The sequence below is a fragment of the Myotis myotis genome, unplaced genomic scaffold (genome assembly GCF_014108235.1).
Source record: "Myotis myotis isolate mMyoMyo1 unplaced genomic scaffold, mMyoMyo1.p scaffold_m19_p_20, whole genome shotgun sequence".
In the NCBI taxonomy this organism is placed as follows: Eukaryota; Metazoa; Chordata; class Mammalia; order Chiroptera; family Vespertilionidae; genus Myotis; species Myotis myotis.
In genome coordinates this window covers 17,069,662-17,083,540 of record NW_023416325.1, presented here as the reverse complement: position 1 = coordinate 17,083,540, position 13,879 = coordinate 17,069,662, and the positions used below count along the sequence as shown (strand labels likewise).

The 13,879-nt window shown below is 58.3% G+C and overlaps 1 protein-coding gene and 1 long non-coding RNA gene across 4 annotated transcripts in view; one reads left to right on the top strand and one right to left on the bottom strand.

The window, feature by feature from the left end:
* The window catches only part of TPCN1 (two pore segment channel 1), a 52,007-nt gene that overhangs the window by 2,031 nt on the left and 36,097 nt on the right, over positions 1–13,879 (bottom strand). For all 3 annotated transcript variants that reach the window (XM_036353263.1, XM_036353264.1, XM_036353262.1), the window contains 15 exons: positions 11,917–12,033; positions 11,135–11,259; positions 9,973–10,021; positions 9,179–9,242; positions 8,249–8,293; positions 6,738–6,794; positions 6,607–6,660; positions 5,832–5,904; positions 4,592–4,699; positions 3,637–3,708; positions 3,070–3,159; positions 1,970–2,085; positions 1,207–1,253; positions 634–702; positions 382–466 (listed from right to left, as the gene is read on the bottom strand). In XM_036353263.1, coding sequence (XP_036209156.1) covers positions 382–466; positions 634–702; positions 1,207–1,253; positions 1,970–2,085; positions 3,070–3,159; positions 3,637–3,708; positions 4,592–4,699; positions 5,832–5,904; positions 6,607–6,660; positions 6,738–6,794; positions 8,249–8,293; positions 9,179–9,242; positions 9,973–10,021; positions 11,135–11,259; positions 11,917–12,033 — 1,171 coding nt within the window. The remainder of the gene's footprint in view (positions 1–381; positions 467–633; positions 703–1,206; positions 1,254–1,969; positions 2,086–3,069; positions 3,160–3,636; positions 3,709–4,591; positions 4,700–5,831; positions 5,905–6,606; positions 6,661–6,737; positions 6,795–8,248; positions 8,294–9,178; positions 9,243–9,972; positions 10,022–11,134; positions 11,260–11,916; positions 12,034–13,879) is intronic.
* Positions 4,541–10,793, top strand: LOC118678127. Its single transcript, XR_004974754.1, has 3 exons — positions 4,541–4,847; positions 5,834–6,883; positions 6,978–10,793. It is a non-coding gene; the product is annotated as an uncharacterized LOC118678127 (long non-coding RNA).

Here is a 13,879-nt window from a genome sequence, read left to right as displayed (position 1 = left end):
AGTGCAGGAGAGCGACGGCTCCGCAGGCTGCAGGGTTCCCGCCCGGAAAGCCCAGGAACGCGGTGTGGAGTTTAGAAGCTGGAGACAGTGGCTGAGAGGAGGAGGCTAGGAGTGAGCAGCCTGGGGGACAGGAGATGGGGGACAGTGGGCCGGCCGGCGGTGTATACCAGAAGCCTGTCTCTGGTGTGGGATTTTTCTTACGCTGTGATGTGTATTGTTTTTCTTTGAAAAATGAGATCGAGAGCATGTGTCTGTCAGTGAGTATCTGGACATCAATGGCAGTGACAGGTCTAGAGAGACGAGCCACCTACATAAGCTGAACTGCCGGGCAGACAGACAGCCAAGCAGCAGGCAGCGAAGGCTCCCGCCCCTGGCACAGACCTTCCGAGTCCTGGTTCTTGCGGCTGAAGTTCATTCGGAAGACAAAGGCCTCGAGGATGAAGGCCACGATGATGGTCATCACCACCTGGCCGGCAGGGGGGGCAGAGAAAGGATGGGGTGGGCGCTGCTTTGGCCCCCCGCCCAGCAGAGCCGCGTGGACGCATCCCGGCCGTCCTCCCCGGGCTGCCGCCCAATGGGCAGGGCGGCTGGAGCCCCGGGTGATGGGGGACGCACGTCCGGGCGCAGACTAACCATGGTCACGATGTAGAAGGTCATGAAGTAGAGGCGGCTCCAGTGGGAGGTCTGAGAGGTGACGCCTTCCTGGAGGCAGAGGAGACAGTGAGCGGGCGCCGGGGGGCTGTCCACTCAGGCTTCCTGTGGCCTGGCACTGCCAGGCTCTTTACAGACCCCCCGCCCCCCGGTTAAGGAAGACACAGGTCCCCGGGTCTAAAATTCCTCTGCCCCACAGGCCTGGATGGTCCCCAGGGCTGAGCCTGCCCCGAGTGGGGTGGCACTTGGAAGAGTTCAGGGAAGGAAACCCCGCCACAGCTCCTAGACTGGAAAGTCTCCCCGGTGGGTGGGAGGACAGGCTGTGCATCCCCTGGCTGCTGGGGGGTGTGGAGCTGGGACGAAGGCCATGTCCAGCCAAGGAGTGCTCCTGGGCCCCCGCGGTGGCCTCCCGCAGAACGCTGGCCCTGTGGCCCAAGACACCACCCCCCGCAGGCCTTGGGAAGGGCAGGGACCCCACACTGGGTGAAGGGAGACGCAGAGCTGGCCCCAGAGGGTGAGGGGAAGGCGCTCCCAGGAGCTGGCCAAGGTCCTTACCATGATGATGTACCAGTTGTTGACAACTGTGAGCTCGAACAAGGTCACTGCCAAAGGGAAGGGGGAAGGCACGATCAGACCCACCATTTCAGTCAGAGGTCCCGGCACCAGACGCCGAAATGAGGCATCCCCATCGCCAGCCTGGGCCTCCCCAAGCGCCGCCCACAGGCAGTGCTGCCACCTTGCCTGTCCCCAGCAGGGGGTGCCCTTTGCCTGCAGCCTGGGATGGACCAGGGCTTGGGGTGGGGAAAGAGCACACAGACCTTCCTCGGTGCAGATCTGGGGATCCATGAGGCTCTCCCCGTCCTCGAGAAGCTGTGTCAGGCCTGCCCGTCCGCATCCTCTACTCCCCCTCCCCATCATCTCCCTCCTCCTCTCCACCCTCCTCCCCACCCCCATCCCCTCCACAGAACCCGGAGCAGAGCTGTGTGGGCCCCTGAACCATGAAGGGCACTGTGGCGGGTGAGGGGGTGCTGCCCTAGCATCAGGCTGAACACCCCCCTCACCCTCCCCCGCAAAGCACGAAGCTCTTCAGTCCCGACACTAAGGTATCGGCAAAGGAGTAAACCTGGCGGCTGCATGAGCCGGCCCGGCCTGGCCCGCACCCTAAGCCTGGGCTCTCACACGCTGTCTGGGCCAGAAGGGACCCGAGACAGTGGGGCCAACAGCCAGGGAGGGAGAGGTCGCAGACAGCCCTGCTCCCCGGCCTCTGGGACGTGCGGGGCTACGGCCAGGGAGTGCCCCCTGGGCTCTCCGCACTCACCGAAGCTGTTCAGGATGTTGTCGAAGTTGTTGAGATAGTAGTAGCCGTCCTCCACGACCGTCCTGTTGCCCACCGTGCGGTTGCGCCAGCGGTAGGCGTCCGCCACGGTGCTGGTGCTGCCGGGGAGACGGCAGGAGGGACCGTCACAACACAGCGGGTCCCCCCAACAGGACAGAGTGTTTAAGGAAACCAAGGTCTGAGCAGGGAGCACTGTCCTGGCCCATTTCCTGCCCAGCAACCCCGTCTCTCTGCTCTCGCTGCCTCCAGCCCCCCACCCCTTACCCGCCTCCACTGGGCATTACTCTGCTGCCGGCTGGGCGTCCTCCCTCCCTCCGAGCCGCCCTGAGACACTGCTGGGAGGGCCCCCTGGGTTTGCCGCGGCAGGTGAGGGCCGCACCAGGGAGGGGAAAGGGCCTCTCAGGGCTCCGGCCCCGGCCGGGGCTTCTCCGAGGTGGCTGCCTCTGTTCTGAGAGCTGACTGGCTGCTTTTATTTAAATCCTCGATGGCTCATCAGTTAAAATCCATGTGATGTTTCTGCAAGTCTGAGCCTCTTGCCAGGCACCCACTGCACCCGACTGGCAGGGCGGCCCTGGAACCTGCACTTTTAAGCAGTGGCCCTGTGCCTGGGAAGGCCTGTGACCCGCTCCCAGCTCAGCCTGACTCAGCAGCCACCAGCGTCTCCGAAAGTGTCTCTCTCTCGGCCTCCAGGCCAGAAGGACTCAGTATTAAAGAGGACACTGCTGTCATCCTGGTGGCTGGGAGGAGGGAGCGAGAGGTCACGGGGGGCAGGCTCCCCACTCCGTCCCCACAGACCTTCCTACGGGTGTCCATCTGTCTTATCCTAACCGGCCGCCTCTGGAGAGACGTGGAAGTAAGCCATGGGATCAGGCCACACCTGGTTCTCGCGAGGCCTGCAGCCCTCGGCCCCACGGGCCAGCTGATGGAGGCCTGGGGACAGGGAAACTGCTCAGATGCCCTCACCGCAGAGATGACTGCTTCCGGGTCCCTCCCTTAGCTACTGACTGACCTGAGCCCTGGAAGCAACGCCAGGGGATCGATTCCAGGAGCCCTAGGCCAGGCGAGGCCCCGCGGGTACTCACTTGCAGCAGTTGGGGTAGAGGATCCCGCAGAAGAACTCCATGCCCACGATGGCGAAGGAGTAGTAGAAGATGAGCAGGGTGAGGGCCAGGCTGTGGGAGGGGCAGACAGTGACGGCGGGCCGGCCAAGAGCCCGCCTGACCCACGGAGCGGGTGGGGGAGGCCTGCCCCCAGCCAGGTTCTCCGCCTGGGAAGTGCCTGCAGGGAAGGGGCCTCGTGACTCGGGTCTGGGCTAAAACACGGCTCGAAGGAGGACTCTGAACAGATGCCCCTGAGCGGAGATTCACCCCTTACCTGTGAAGGTGGACTCACAGGTGACCCCTTACCTGTGAACAGACACAGGTGGTGAGTGAGGGACAGCTCCCTGCCCGCCCCACTAACGTCTCACAGGTCAGCGGAGGGGAGTGGGGCCAGGGAGGCCTGTGCTGTCAGAGGTCAGCCGCCTCGGAGAGCCCGCAGACCCTCGATCCGTCCTTTCCGGGACTCCTCTCCCCCCTCTCCCGCCCACTGCCCACCCCCAGGGGGCACAAGCCGCAGGAGGCTGGCCCTGGGCCCGGGCAGGGCAGTACCTGGCCATCCGGGGCAGCAGCTCAAACATGGTGTCCAGCACGTTGCGGTAGCGCTTTTTCAGTTTGAACAGCCTGAGCAAGGAAGGAGGTGGGTCACGGCCTGACATGGGCGCGGCCGCAGCCCCCCCCCCTACAGCACCAGGTGGAAGGCAGGCCCAGGGCCCTCCCTCAGGACACGGGGCCGGACAGGCCTGTCCCTGCCGGGACCCAGAGCCGTGCTGTGGTCAGCGTCTTCCTCGGTGAGAGGGGGCAGCGTGGCTGTTCACAGTTTATAAACGCAGTCCGGCGGCTCAGGGCGGGCGAGGCCCTGCTCAACCCAGGGAGGCACACGAGAGAGAAGGGAGCAGAGCCCAGGCTGCAGGGAGGCCAGGGCCTGGCTCAGGGGGGAGAGGAAAGGGCGGTGGTGGCCGGGAGAGGAGCTGGCATCGGCCTGGCCACCACAACCGGGCATAGCAGCAGGTTCTGCTACAGAGAGATGCCACCCCGGACCCCAACCTCCACCTCTCCTCCCAAGGTGGACAGGGCAGGAGGGTGGACGTGTGTGGGATCGCAGCTGGTAGTCAAGAGGAAGCCAGGCTCCTGAAGATGCAAAGGGCTCACCCCCAGCTGGGAGGGGCGAGGCCGAGCGAGGGCTTTTCCCGACAGGAGGCTGTTCCCGACAAGCAAGGGGCCCTCAAAAGCCCCTTTGGACCTCAGGGCAGTGCCTTCTGGCTGAAGACGGTTGAGCCCATGTTTCTGTGGCCACAGCAGCCAGCGCCACAGGCCACGCCCACCCAAGCCCTGCCTCCCCCGACAGTGCCAGGGGCCGGTCCTGGTGATGTATGGAGAGGAGACGTGCCCTGGGGCTCAGGCCCAACCCCCCCCCCCCCCCCCCCCCCCCCCGTAGCTCGTGAGTCTTCTCAGGCTCTCCCCGCCCTCCCTGCCCGCCTGTCCCAACCCCAGCCCTGCCCGTCACCTCAGCAGCTGGAGCGGACGCAGGACGACTATGAAGTAGAAGGGCTCCATGTTGAAGGCCAGCGCCAGCAGTCCCAGGAAGGCGAAGGCTGTGACGGAGAAGTCGAACCTCGGGGGGGAGAGGGAGAGGGGTCTGGGCCCAGCCGGCCTCCCCACCACGGCTGGCGTCCGGCCCCGGCTCAGCTCGCCCTTCCAAGGAGCCCACGTGCCAACCACAGCGAAAGCAAGTGTGCCCCGCGGAGGCCCGTGGCCGGCAGGTGGGACACAGCGTCCTGCCACCCTGGGTGTCTGAGGTCGGCGTGGCCAGGTACCATCACAGCACACGCCTGGGGGGTCACAAACACCCAGCACCCCCTGACCGGAGGGTCCTGCACTGGCCTAAGGGCAGACACTGGCTATCCTGGTGACTGCCTGCCCTGGCGAGGTCACCGAGTGAAGGGTCAGGGCTGGCAAGGGGACCCCACCTGGAGGCCAGCGAGCCCTGACCAAGGCCGAGGGCCTTCTTACAGGTCTGCACGGGACCCGGGCTGACTTCTTTCACACTCACCGGCCTCGTGAGTGTAGCCAGATTTCACAGGGAGGCCTTTTTAAGCGGCCACTAGGGACCTCGTGAGGCCGCAGGGGAGCAGGGAGGGGGGCCCGGCGAGGCGGTGGGCCTGCCTTCTGTGGGCGGCATGGTTTTATGGAAAAGGGCTTAGCTGTGTGGGGGACGGTGTGGAGGGTGAGGCCTCAGGAAGAGCCCAGCTGGTGTGGCTCAGTGGGTGAGCGTCGACCTACGGACCAGGAGGTCACGATTTGATTCTGGTCAGGCCACATGCCTGGGTTGCCAGCTGGATCCCCCGTGTGGGGCGTGCAGGAGGCAGCCGACCCATGACTCTCTCCCATCATGGATGTTTGTTTCTGTCTCTCTCTCCCACTCTCCCTTCCTCTCTGAAATCAATAAAAATATATTTTTAAAAAGGCCTCACAAAGAGCCCACCAGCCTCAGGACCCCGTGGCGTGTGCAGGAGGGGCTGGCGTGGTGGCCCCGGGGGCGTGTGCAGGAGGGGCTGGCGTGGTGGCCCCGGGGGCGTGTGCAGGAGGTCGGGCTAGGTGGCCGAGGGGAAGACAGAGCCCAGCCCTGGGAGTCTGAGCCACAGGCGAGGCAGCAGGAGAGGCCATGACCTGGCCGCGCACCCTCCTGTGGGGGTGGGGAGGGTGGGGGCTCCCACAAGGCGGGGTTCAGAGATGCTGTCACTTACAGGTTCCAGCCGGAGGACAGGTACTCCACGGGGCCCAGGCCAGCCACCTTCAGGAACAGCTCCACCCCGTAGACTGTGAACAGGAGCGGGAGCGGGCAGTTGGCCGTGTCCTCCCACACCGGGCCTGGTCAGTTTCCTCTCTGAGACCCTTGAGGTCTCCAGCCTCCCCCTCAGGCTGTGCGCCCTCTGGACAGCCACGCTCCACGGGAGAGTGTGTGCTCCACTCCCTCCCCCTCTCTGGGCATGGCCCAGCCACCCTTCTGTCCGCCCAGCAGGTATTGCCTGCACCTCTTCGGTGCCAGGCATTGTGCTGGGTGCTGGACGTGCAAAAGTGACCAGCACGGTGCAGTGCCCCCTCCTACAGAGCTCAGAGTGCAGACAGGAGGAGACTGTGAGTGGGCGATGACACAGCGCCCTCAGGGTTATAGGAGGAGGAGGGGAATGTCGGTCAGGCGGAGGAACACCCTGCAAAGGGCCTGAGGTAAGAAAGGGCACGGGCACTCGGGAGCAGGGCACTGCTCAGGAGGGCTGCAGGGTGGGGCCTGGTGGCTGAGGGACCCCGCTTGGCCGGGGATGTGAGCACCTCGGGATGGAGATGAGATGGAGGGCAGAGGAGCCAGGGAAGAGTCTGAAACGGGTGGGATGGAATCAGACCCAGTTTCTGCTTCCAGAAGCCTCCCCGTTTCAGAGCCATGAGGTCCTAAACCAATGAACGTCCTCCCACCAGTGTTTAAGACAAGCCGGTGGCAAAGCCAAGTCCAAACAAGAGACTTACTAGTGAGAAAGACGAGGGAACTCCAGGGCACGTGCTTGGAGAAGAAGTTCCCCCCTGTAGGACAGAGAGGCCGCAGCTCAAGAGGCAGGCCAGGCGTGCGCACGGGCGGGCCAGGCCCCCAGCGGGCTCACCTCTCAGCATGAAGGTCTCGGCGAGGACCCAGACCCCATTGACTGCCACCACCAAGTCTGCAATAGAGAGAGAAGCACAGGCCTGTTGGAAACCTACAGGTCACAGCTGGTTAACTTCTGGGCCGCTCCACACACCCATGGGACAGGTGACCGCTTAGTGCTTTTACCGCATGAGCTAATCAACTGGTTCCGCTCAGAAACAGCTACGGATTTCTAAAAGCCCCCTCTCTGTCACTGCAGGGACACCAGTTAAGATGTTCCGGTAAAACCTACTATTCTAAGTCAGTATCGACGACGGACAATACACAAAGGGTTTGAGTATTGAAAGAATTTGCTTTTCCCTTGAGATGTCTGGTTTTTAAAATGACTGCACAGTTAGCAAAATGCCTATGGACCTGGCCTTTCGCTGAGCAATCCCACTGCTAGGAACCCATCCCAACAAGACAACACCAGCAAAAAACACAACACCAGGTACCCATCCCAATGAGACACCAGCAAACACACGCCTGGTACCCCTCCCAACGAAACACCGGCAAACACACAGCACCGGGTACCCAGAAAGCTGCTCGCTCGAGAACTACTTGTGACGGCAAAACATGAGACCCCACCCAGGTGGTCAGGACGGTGCCGGTGGAATAAACTACGATGCGGTCAGGACACGGTGCATCCCGCCCGGGCCAGGTGGCTCAGTTGGTTGGAGCACCATCCCGTGCATCGGAAGGTTGTGGGTTCGAACCCCAGTTGGGTGTGTACGAGGGGCAACCAATCAATGCTTCTCACATTGATGTTTTTCTCTCTCTCCCTTCCATTCTCTCTAAATATCAATAAGAAGACATATCCTTGGGTGAAGATTAAAAAAAAAAAAAGAGGGCCTATCAACTATAAAAATAAAGGGGGACATCTCTATATATTACTGTGGCGTGGTCTCCAGGATTTATTATTAACCAAAAAAAAGTGTGTAAAGTCTGCTATCATTTAATGAAGACAGAGAGATATATATATATATATATATATATATCCCCCCCATTCAGAGATTTTAAAACATGGACGGATAAGCCATGATAAAAGGTGCCCATTGGGGGAGGTGACAAGATGTAAAATTACGGGAAATAAGTCACAGGGGGTATGCACAAACAAACAAGAGGAAAGAGGAACAGTCCTGGTTCTCCAACTATACAGTGCCAGAGGGAGAAGCGGGACGGAGGAGGAGCCTACAGATTAAAACAGGCCCAAGTGACTTATCCACCCATCACACCCTGTGGTTCTGGAATTTGCTTCCAAATCTCGGGGCCTAGAGGGTATAGCAAGCCCGAGTGAGGGCGCAGGTGCACAAGAAAGACTGGCCACTGGGTGGTGAGTGCCTTGGCTGGGTGCCGGGCACGTGACGTCCCCCGGAACTTTCTATGATGAGCAGTCCACACAGCGCCTGCGGGACCGATCTCCGGCCTCCCACCCTCTGGGGGAGTGAGACCCGGGAGCAGAGGGCCCAGAGCTGGGTGGGTCCCACTTACACATTAAATACTGAAAGGCTTTGGACTTCACCAGGATGTTAACTCCTGTTGGAAGAGAGGAAACGTTAGCATCGAAGTCTTCATGTGCAAGTACGCGCTCCCCGACGTCATAGTGCTGCACATAAGCCACCAGGGTATTTATGTCCAGGGGAGAAAACAGAAGGGCCTGTTCTGCCAATGACACTCAGACACCCAAACACAGCGGCACAGACCACCGCTGCTCTGGGGACAGACTGGGCAACCCAGGCCGGGACAGAACAGAACACGGCGTTGTTGCCACTGCTGAAACCCACAATCCTGCAGGCCTCGGCCTGGGACGGTTTCCTCATCCACTTGAGTCACTATCATCTCAGCAGAATGGAAACCCGTGAGAGAATATGAGATAACAGCTGCGCCCAGCGCCCCAGCGGTGGGAGAAATCACAAACAAGGCTCTCCCATCGTTACTCGTGTTCATGGTGGCCCAGACCCAGGCTTCGGGCCTTCTACACGAGAAACTCCGTGAGCCCACACCCCCACGTACAACTTCAAAGCTGGCATTAAGTGAAGGGGGGACTGTTTAATACGGGCGCTCGGATGTAAAATGGTTGAATTTTATACTGCGCAAGGGATCACGTACACTGGGTATACACCCTGTCACAGGGGAGAGGGCAAAATACACATACTGCAGTCCCACCATTTTAAAATGTGCAGAAAAAGTAACCAATGTCAGAAAGCAACACATCCGAACACTCACAGTGGTTATTTCTGGGTGGGAGACTGTCTTCTGCTATCAGACTTGGTAACCTTCCTTTAATGAACTGGATGGTCCACAGACGTCTTTTGGTTTGGTTTTGAAGTTGCCGATTTCCTTCCTGGTCCCTAACACTATGTCCCTGCTGGGGAATCACACTCTCCTGCCGCCACGACACACCTTCAGGGGGAACCTTACCTTTGAAGATGAGGAAGGCTGTCCGGGGAAGCTCATCGAACCAGTGTTCTCGATTCTTCTTCGCCTGCCCAGGAAACAGGGCCGTGAGAGAGGGGTTCGGACCAGGGATGAGAACCTGACCCAGGGGGCCAGGAGGCCACGGTCCTTCCCTGCTCACCAGGCTCTCACTTGGGGAACAGGAAGAACACTCCGGGTCTAAGTAACAATAAGGCCAGCCAATGGCTACAGATCATTTCCATGGGCCACGCACGTGCCTTATTTTATATCGTCCTGAAAAAAGCTGGAGGTCAGAACTGCTGTTAGCCCATTTCCCAGGTGCGACGACCTGGCCAAAGTCAGATAAGTGGCCCCAAGTCACAGGGTGACTAATGGGGCCGAGATTCAGTGCGTGACCAGGACACTGTATCACACGTGTAAAGGCAGATGGGAGGCCCCGGGCCACCTGGGGCCCCTGAAGTGCCCAGAACTGAGGTGTTGTTCCAGCCAGGAAAGAATTGGACCTCGGCCCGGCTGCAGTGGCTCAGTGGTTGAGCACCGACCTATGAACCAGGAGGTCAGGGTTCGATTCCCGGTCAGGGCACGTGCCCAGGTTGTGGGCTTGGTCCCCAGTGTGGGGTGTGCAGGAGGCAGCCGATCCATGATTCTCTCTCATCACTGATGTTTCTCTCTCCCTCCACCTTCCTCTCTGAAATCAATAGAAATATATTTTAAAAATAAAAAAAGAACTGGCCCTCGGGTGCCTGTCGGCCTCATCCCCCCGTGGAGCTGTCCACCTGCTCCCTCTCTGGTCTTACCTTCCACTTCAAGGCAGTGACTTCATAGATATCATAAAAGTCCTTCAGGCTGCCACAGCAACAGGAAAAGGCAGAACAAAATTTACAAAATCAGATCGCTCCCGCTGAGCTTTACGTGTGTCACTCGCCTGCCTGTGGCCACCTTTGAAGGGGGAAGAGGGGAAGGGGGAGGGGACGGCTGGGAGTCCCAGCATATAAGTGGGGGAGGGGGGACCTCCCTGCAGGCATTCTCACCTTCCCCCAGGCCCTGTGAATACGTAATCCTCTCAGTCTAACGGAGTGACAGCTTCAGGCCCCCTGAATCACTATAACTCTTACATGGACGGGCTGAGCCTCCGTTAGCAGAGAACTTAATGGGACAAATGGGCTGAGAGTTCAGCCCAAACAGAACGTGCTCATGCTCGTATCTGCAGCTGGCCTGCTGCTTCTCAAACTCGGTCAGCAGCCATCTAGAAGGTCGAGACTGCCCTGGAAATCTGGGAGGCTGCGCCGTGGTGTGTGTGTGCGTGTGTGCATGCCTGCATATGTGTGTGTATGTGTGTACATGTGAGGGTGCGAACACCCCTCTGTGGACCTGCCCATATGCAACAACCCCACTCATTCTTAGCTCAAAGGTGAGCAGCTGCGTCAGTCTACTTCATGATCCAATATATTCCGTTTTTTGTCAAGTGAGCCTGAATTAGATTTGGGTGGGACTTTTGTCACTTGCAGAGAGAATCTTGATGAAAACTAAAGCCTCTAACACAGCGGTTCTCAACCTGTGGGTCGCGACCCCTTTGGGGGTCGAACGACCCTTTCACAGGGGTCGCCTAAGACCATCGGAAAACACATATATAATTACATATTGTTTTGTGATTAATCACTATGCTTTAATTATGTTCAATGTGTAACAAGGAAAATACATCCTGCATATCAGATATTTACATGACGATTCATAACAGTAGCAAAATTACAGTTATGAAGTAGCAATGAAAATAATTTTATGGTTGGGGGTCACCACAACATGAGGAGCTGTATTAAAGGGTCGCGGCATTAGGAAGGTTGAGAACCACTGCCCTAACAGGCTCTTTGCCCACCCACCTCCTGGTGCCCTGGCCGCTCCAGCTCCCTCCCCTGAATACCTCCGTGGGCCACAGCGCTCCCACCAGGCTGGCACTCTTACCTGAGCAGAGGGGTGTTGCTCTGATTCAGGGCCTTGAAAGTCAGGTAACGCTCCCAGGCATTCATCCGGGGCTTGTAGAAGCGCATCAGGCCTTCAAACTGCCTGTAGGAGATGCCGGCGGGGCTCTGGGCGAGAGGAAGGGTGGCAGGTCAACACAGGCAAAGGCAGAGCCCCACTGCCTCCTCCCTTGGGGGTGACGACTCCGGCTGCCCAGCACGGCTTGGATCCCGGGTGCCCGGCTCCTTCTTATCCTCTCAAGGGCGGGACCCCTGCTTTATTTTTCTTTTCTTTTTATTATTGATTTCAGAGAGGAAGAGAGAGATAGACACATCAGTGATGAGAGGGAATCATTGATTGGCTGCCTCCTGCACGCCCTCTACTGGGAACCAAGCTAGCAACCGGGAATGTGCCCTTGACCGGAATCGAACCATGGACCCTTGAGTCCGAAGGCCGACGCTCTAACACTGAGCCAAACTGGCTAGGGCTATTTTTAAAATATGTTTTTATTGATGTAAGAGAGACAGGAAGGGAGAGGGACAGAAAGATAGAAACATCGATGAGAGAGAAACTGGGGATTCAGCCCACAACCCAGGCATGTGCCCTGACGGGGAATCCAACCGGGGACCTACAAGTTCACGATCAACACTCAACCACTGAGCCACGCCCAGTGGGCAAGGACTCCTGTTTCTAAAGCTGCTGGCCTGCTGTGCTTAGGGGCTGCCCAGGGCAAGGGAGGGGAACTGGGGACCAAACCCCTCCCGGCCTGGCCTCCACCCCCCTACCCGCTGGCTGATGAGCAGGCGGTACGCGTGCTGGATGGCGGTTCGCTTATGCAACAGCAAAGACTTGAACTTGCGTTTTTCGATGTCGTTGAAGGTGTCGAACACCACGGCCAGAAGCTGTGAGAGAAGAGCAGAGACCTGGCTCCCTTGCACGGTGGGACCTCGAGGACCTCGAGGGGTCGGGAGTGTACCCTTTGCCTCCAGAGGGCATTCTCCCCCCCCACACACGCCCCAGACCCGGGGGGGGGGGGTTGGGGTTGGGGTAACCCTTTCGCAGAGTTTGTCTCCAAGTCAAAGAGGAAGGCCATGTATCGCCACTTGTAAATTTTCTCTCTTCAGACACACGAAAACATTGTTGTTACGTTTCCCTGGGTACTTCGCCTACAGCTCGTCCCTGACGGGGCAGTTTTATAAGGTGAGAAGCAGGGAAGGGCCTGCTGGGCTCTATGCCCCAATCAGCTGTCTGGTGGCCGGTGGCCAATGGCCGAAGGCCTGGGAGGCTGTGTCCAGCCTGTGCCCTCCTGGCCCCGGAGCTCGGAGGAGCATCATCATGGTGGAGGCTGCCTCCCCCTCGCCCCCTCGTTCCCGTCCTGGTGAGTCACAGCTTCGTGCACCGGCCCCAGGAATCGGGAACAGGAGGCCTTCCTCGAGGGCCCAACGTTCTGGAACCGCCCAATCCCAAGGTCAGCTCGGTCACCGCACAGCCTGCATCACCAGAGGGCGAGGGAGGGCGGGAGCCGAATCTGAAAGAAGCCTTTTTGGAAGCACTTTCTTTTTCTTCCAAAAATATTTTGAGGGAAATTCTCCTGTCCTTTCGACTCCTTCAAATGCTACCCCCCTTCCAATTTTTTTCCTTTCGGTCAAGAAAAGGTCAGCAAACCTTTCCATAAAGAGCCAGACAACAACTATTTCAGGCTCTGAAGGCCAGATGGTCTCTGCAGTTGCAGCACAAAATCAGCCACAGAGGATGCGGAAGCTAATGGGCGTGGCTGTGTACCAATAAAACTTTATTCACAAGTGCAGGCTTTGGCCAGCAGGCTGCGGTTCACATACGCCCCTACCCCGGATTTTCACAACAAATTAAATCAATTACACATAATACATTGTTATGATTCTAAACTAAAGATGGTATATAAGAACTGTAATGTGTATGAAGACAGCTAACATATTTCTTTTTGGTTTTGAGGGATTAAAAAATATTCCTTTTTAAGACTTCACACTTTTAGATTTCACATGTCTGCTCCTGAGAAAGCATTTTTTTCTTTTACTTAATCCTCACCTGCGGATATTTTTCCATTGTGTTTTAGAGAGAGTGGAAGGGAGAGGGATAGAGAGAGAAACATCAATGTGAGAGAAACATCGATTGGTTTCTCTCTGCACTCCCTGAGGCTGGGGGTCAAGCCTGCAATCAAGGTACATGCCCTTGACCAGAATCAAACCCAAAACCCTTCAATCCATGGGCCGATGCTCTATCCACTGAGCAAAACTGGCTAGGGTGAGCAAGTGTCTTCTACCCCAGGCCTGGCTGTGATGCCTGGTGTGAGAATGCTCCTCAGAGCATAAAAACACAAGATTAGTAAGAGCCTCTCCCTGGTAATTCTGGTGCTGGCGTGTGGTCTTGGCACCTGCCTAACAGTGATTGGCTGATGGCAGGAATATGCCTGGTGGCCAGCCATGCCTCTTCGAATGCCTCCAGAGTCCCAGTGTGCACGGGGACTTCCCCTGCCTCTAACAGTGTGTCCTGTATTGGGATTCCCAGTGGTTCGTGATAAACGGGGTGGAAATACGCAAGATATTCCAGGACATGGGTGCCAAAGGATCGAGAGGTTCAGAGCAGGGCTTGGATCACACCAGCTCGCCTGGCCTCCCCGAGCTGTGCAGCCGTGGGCCTGTCACTCTATCCACCCGACCCTCAGTTTCCCCATCTGCACACTGAGAATCATAATGGGACCTCCAGGGCTGT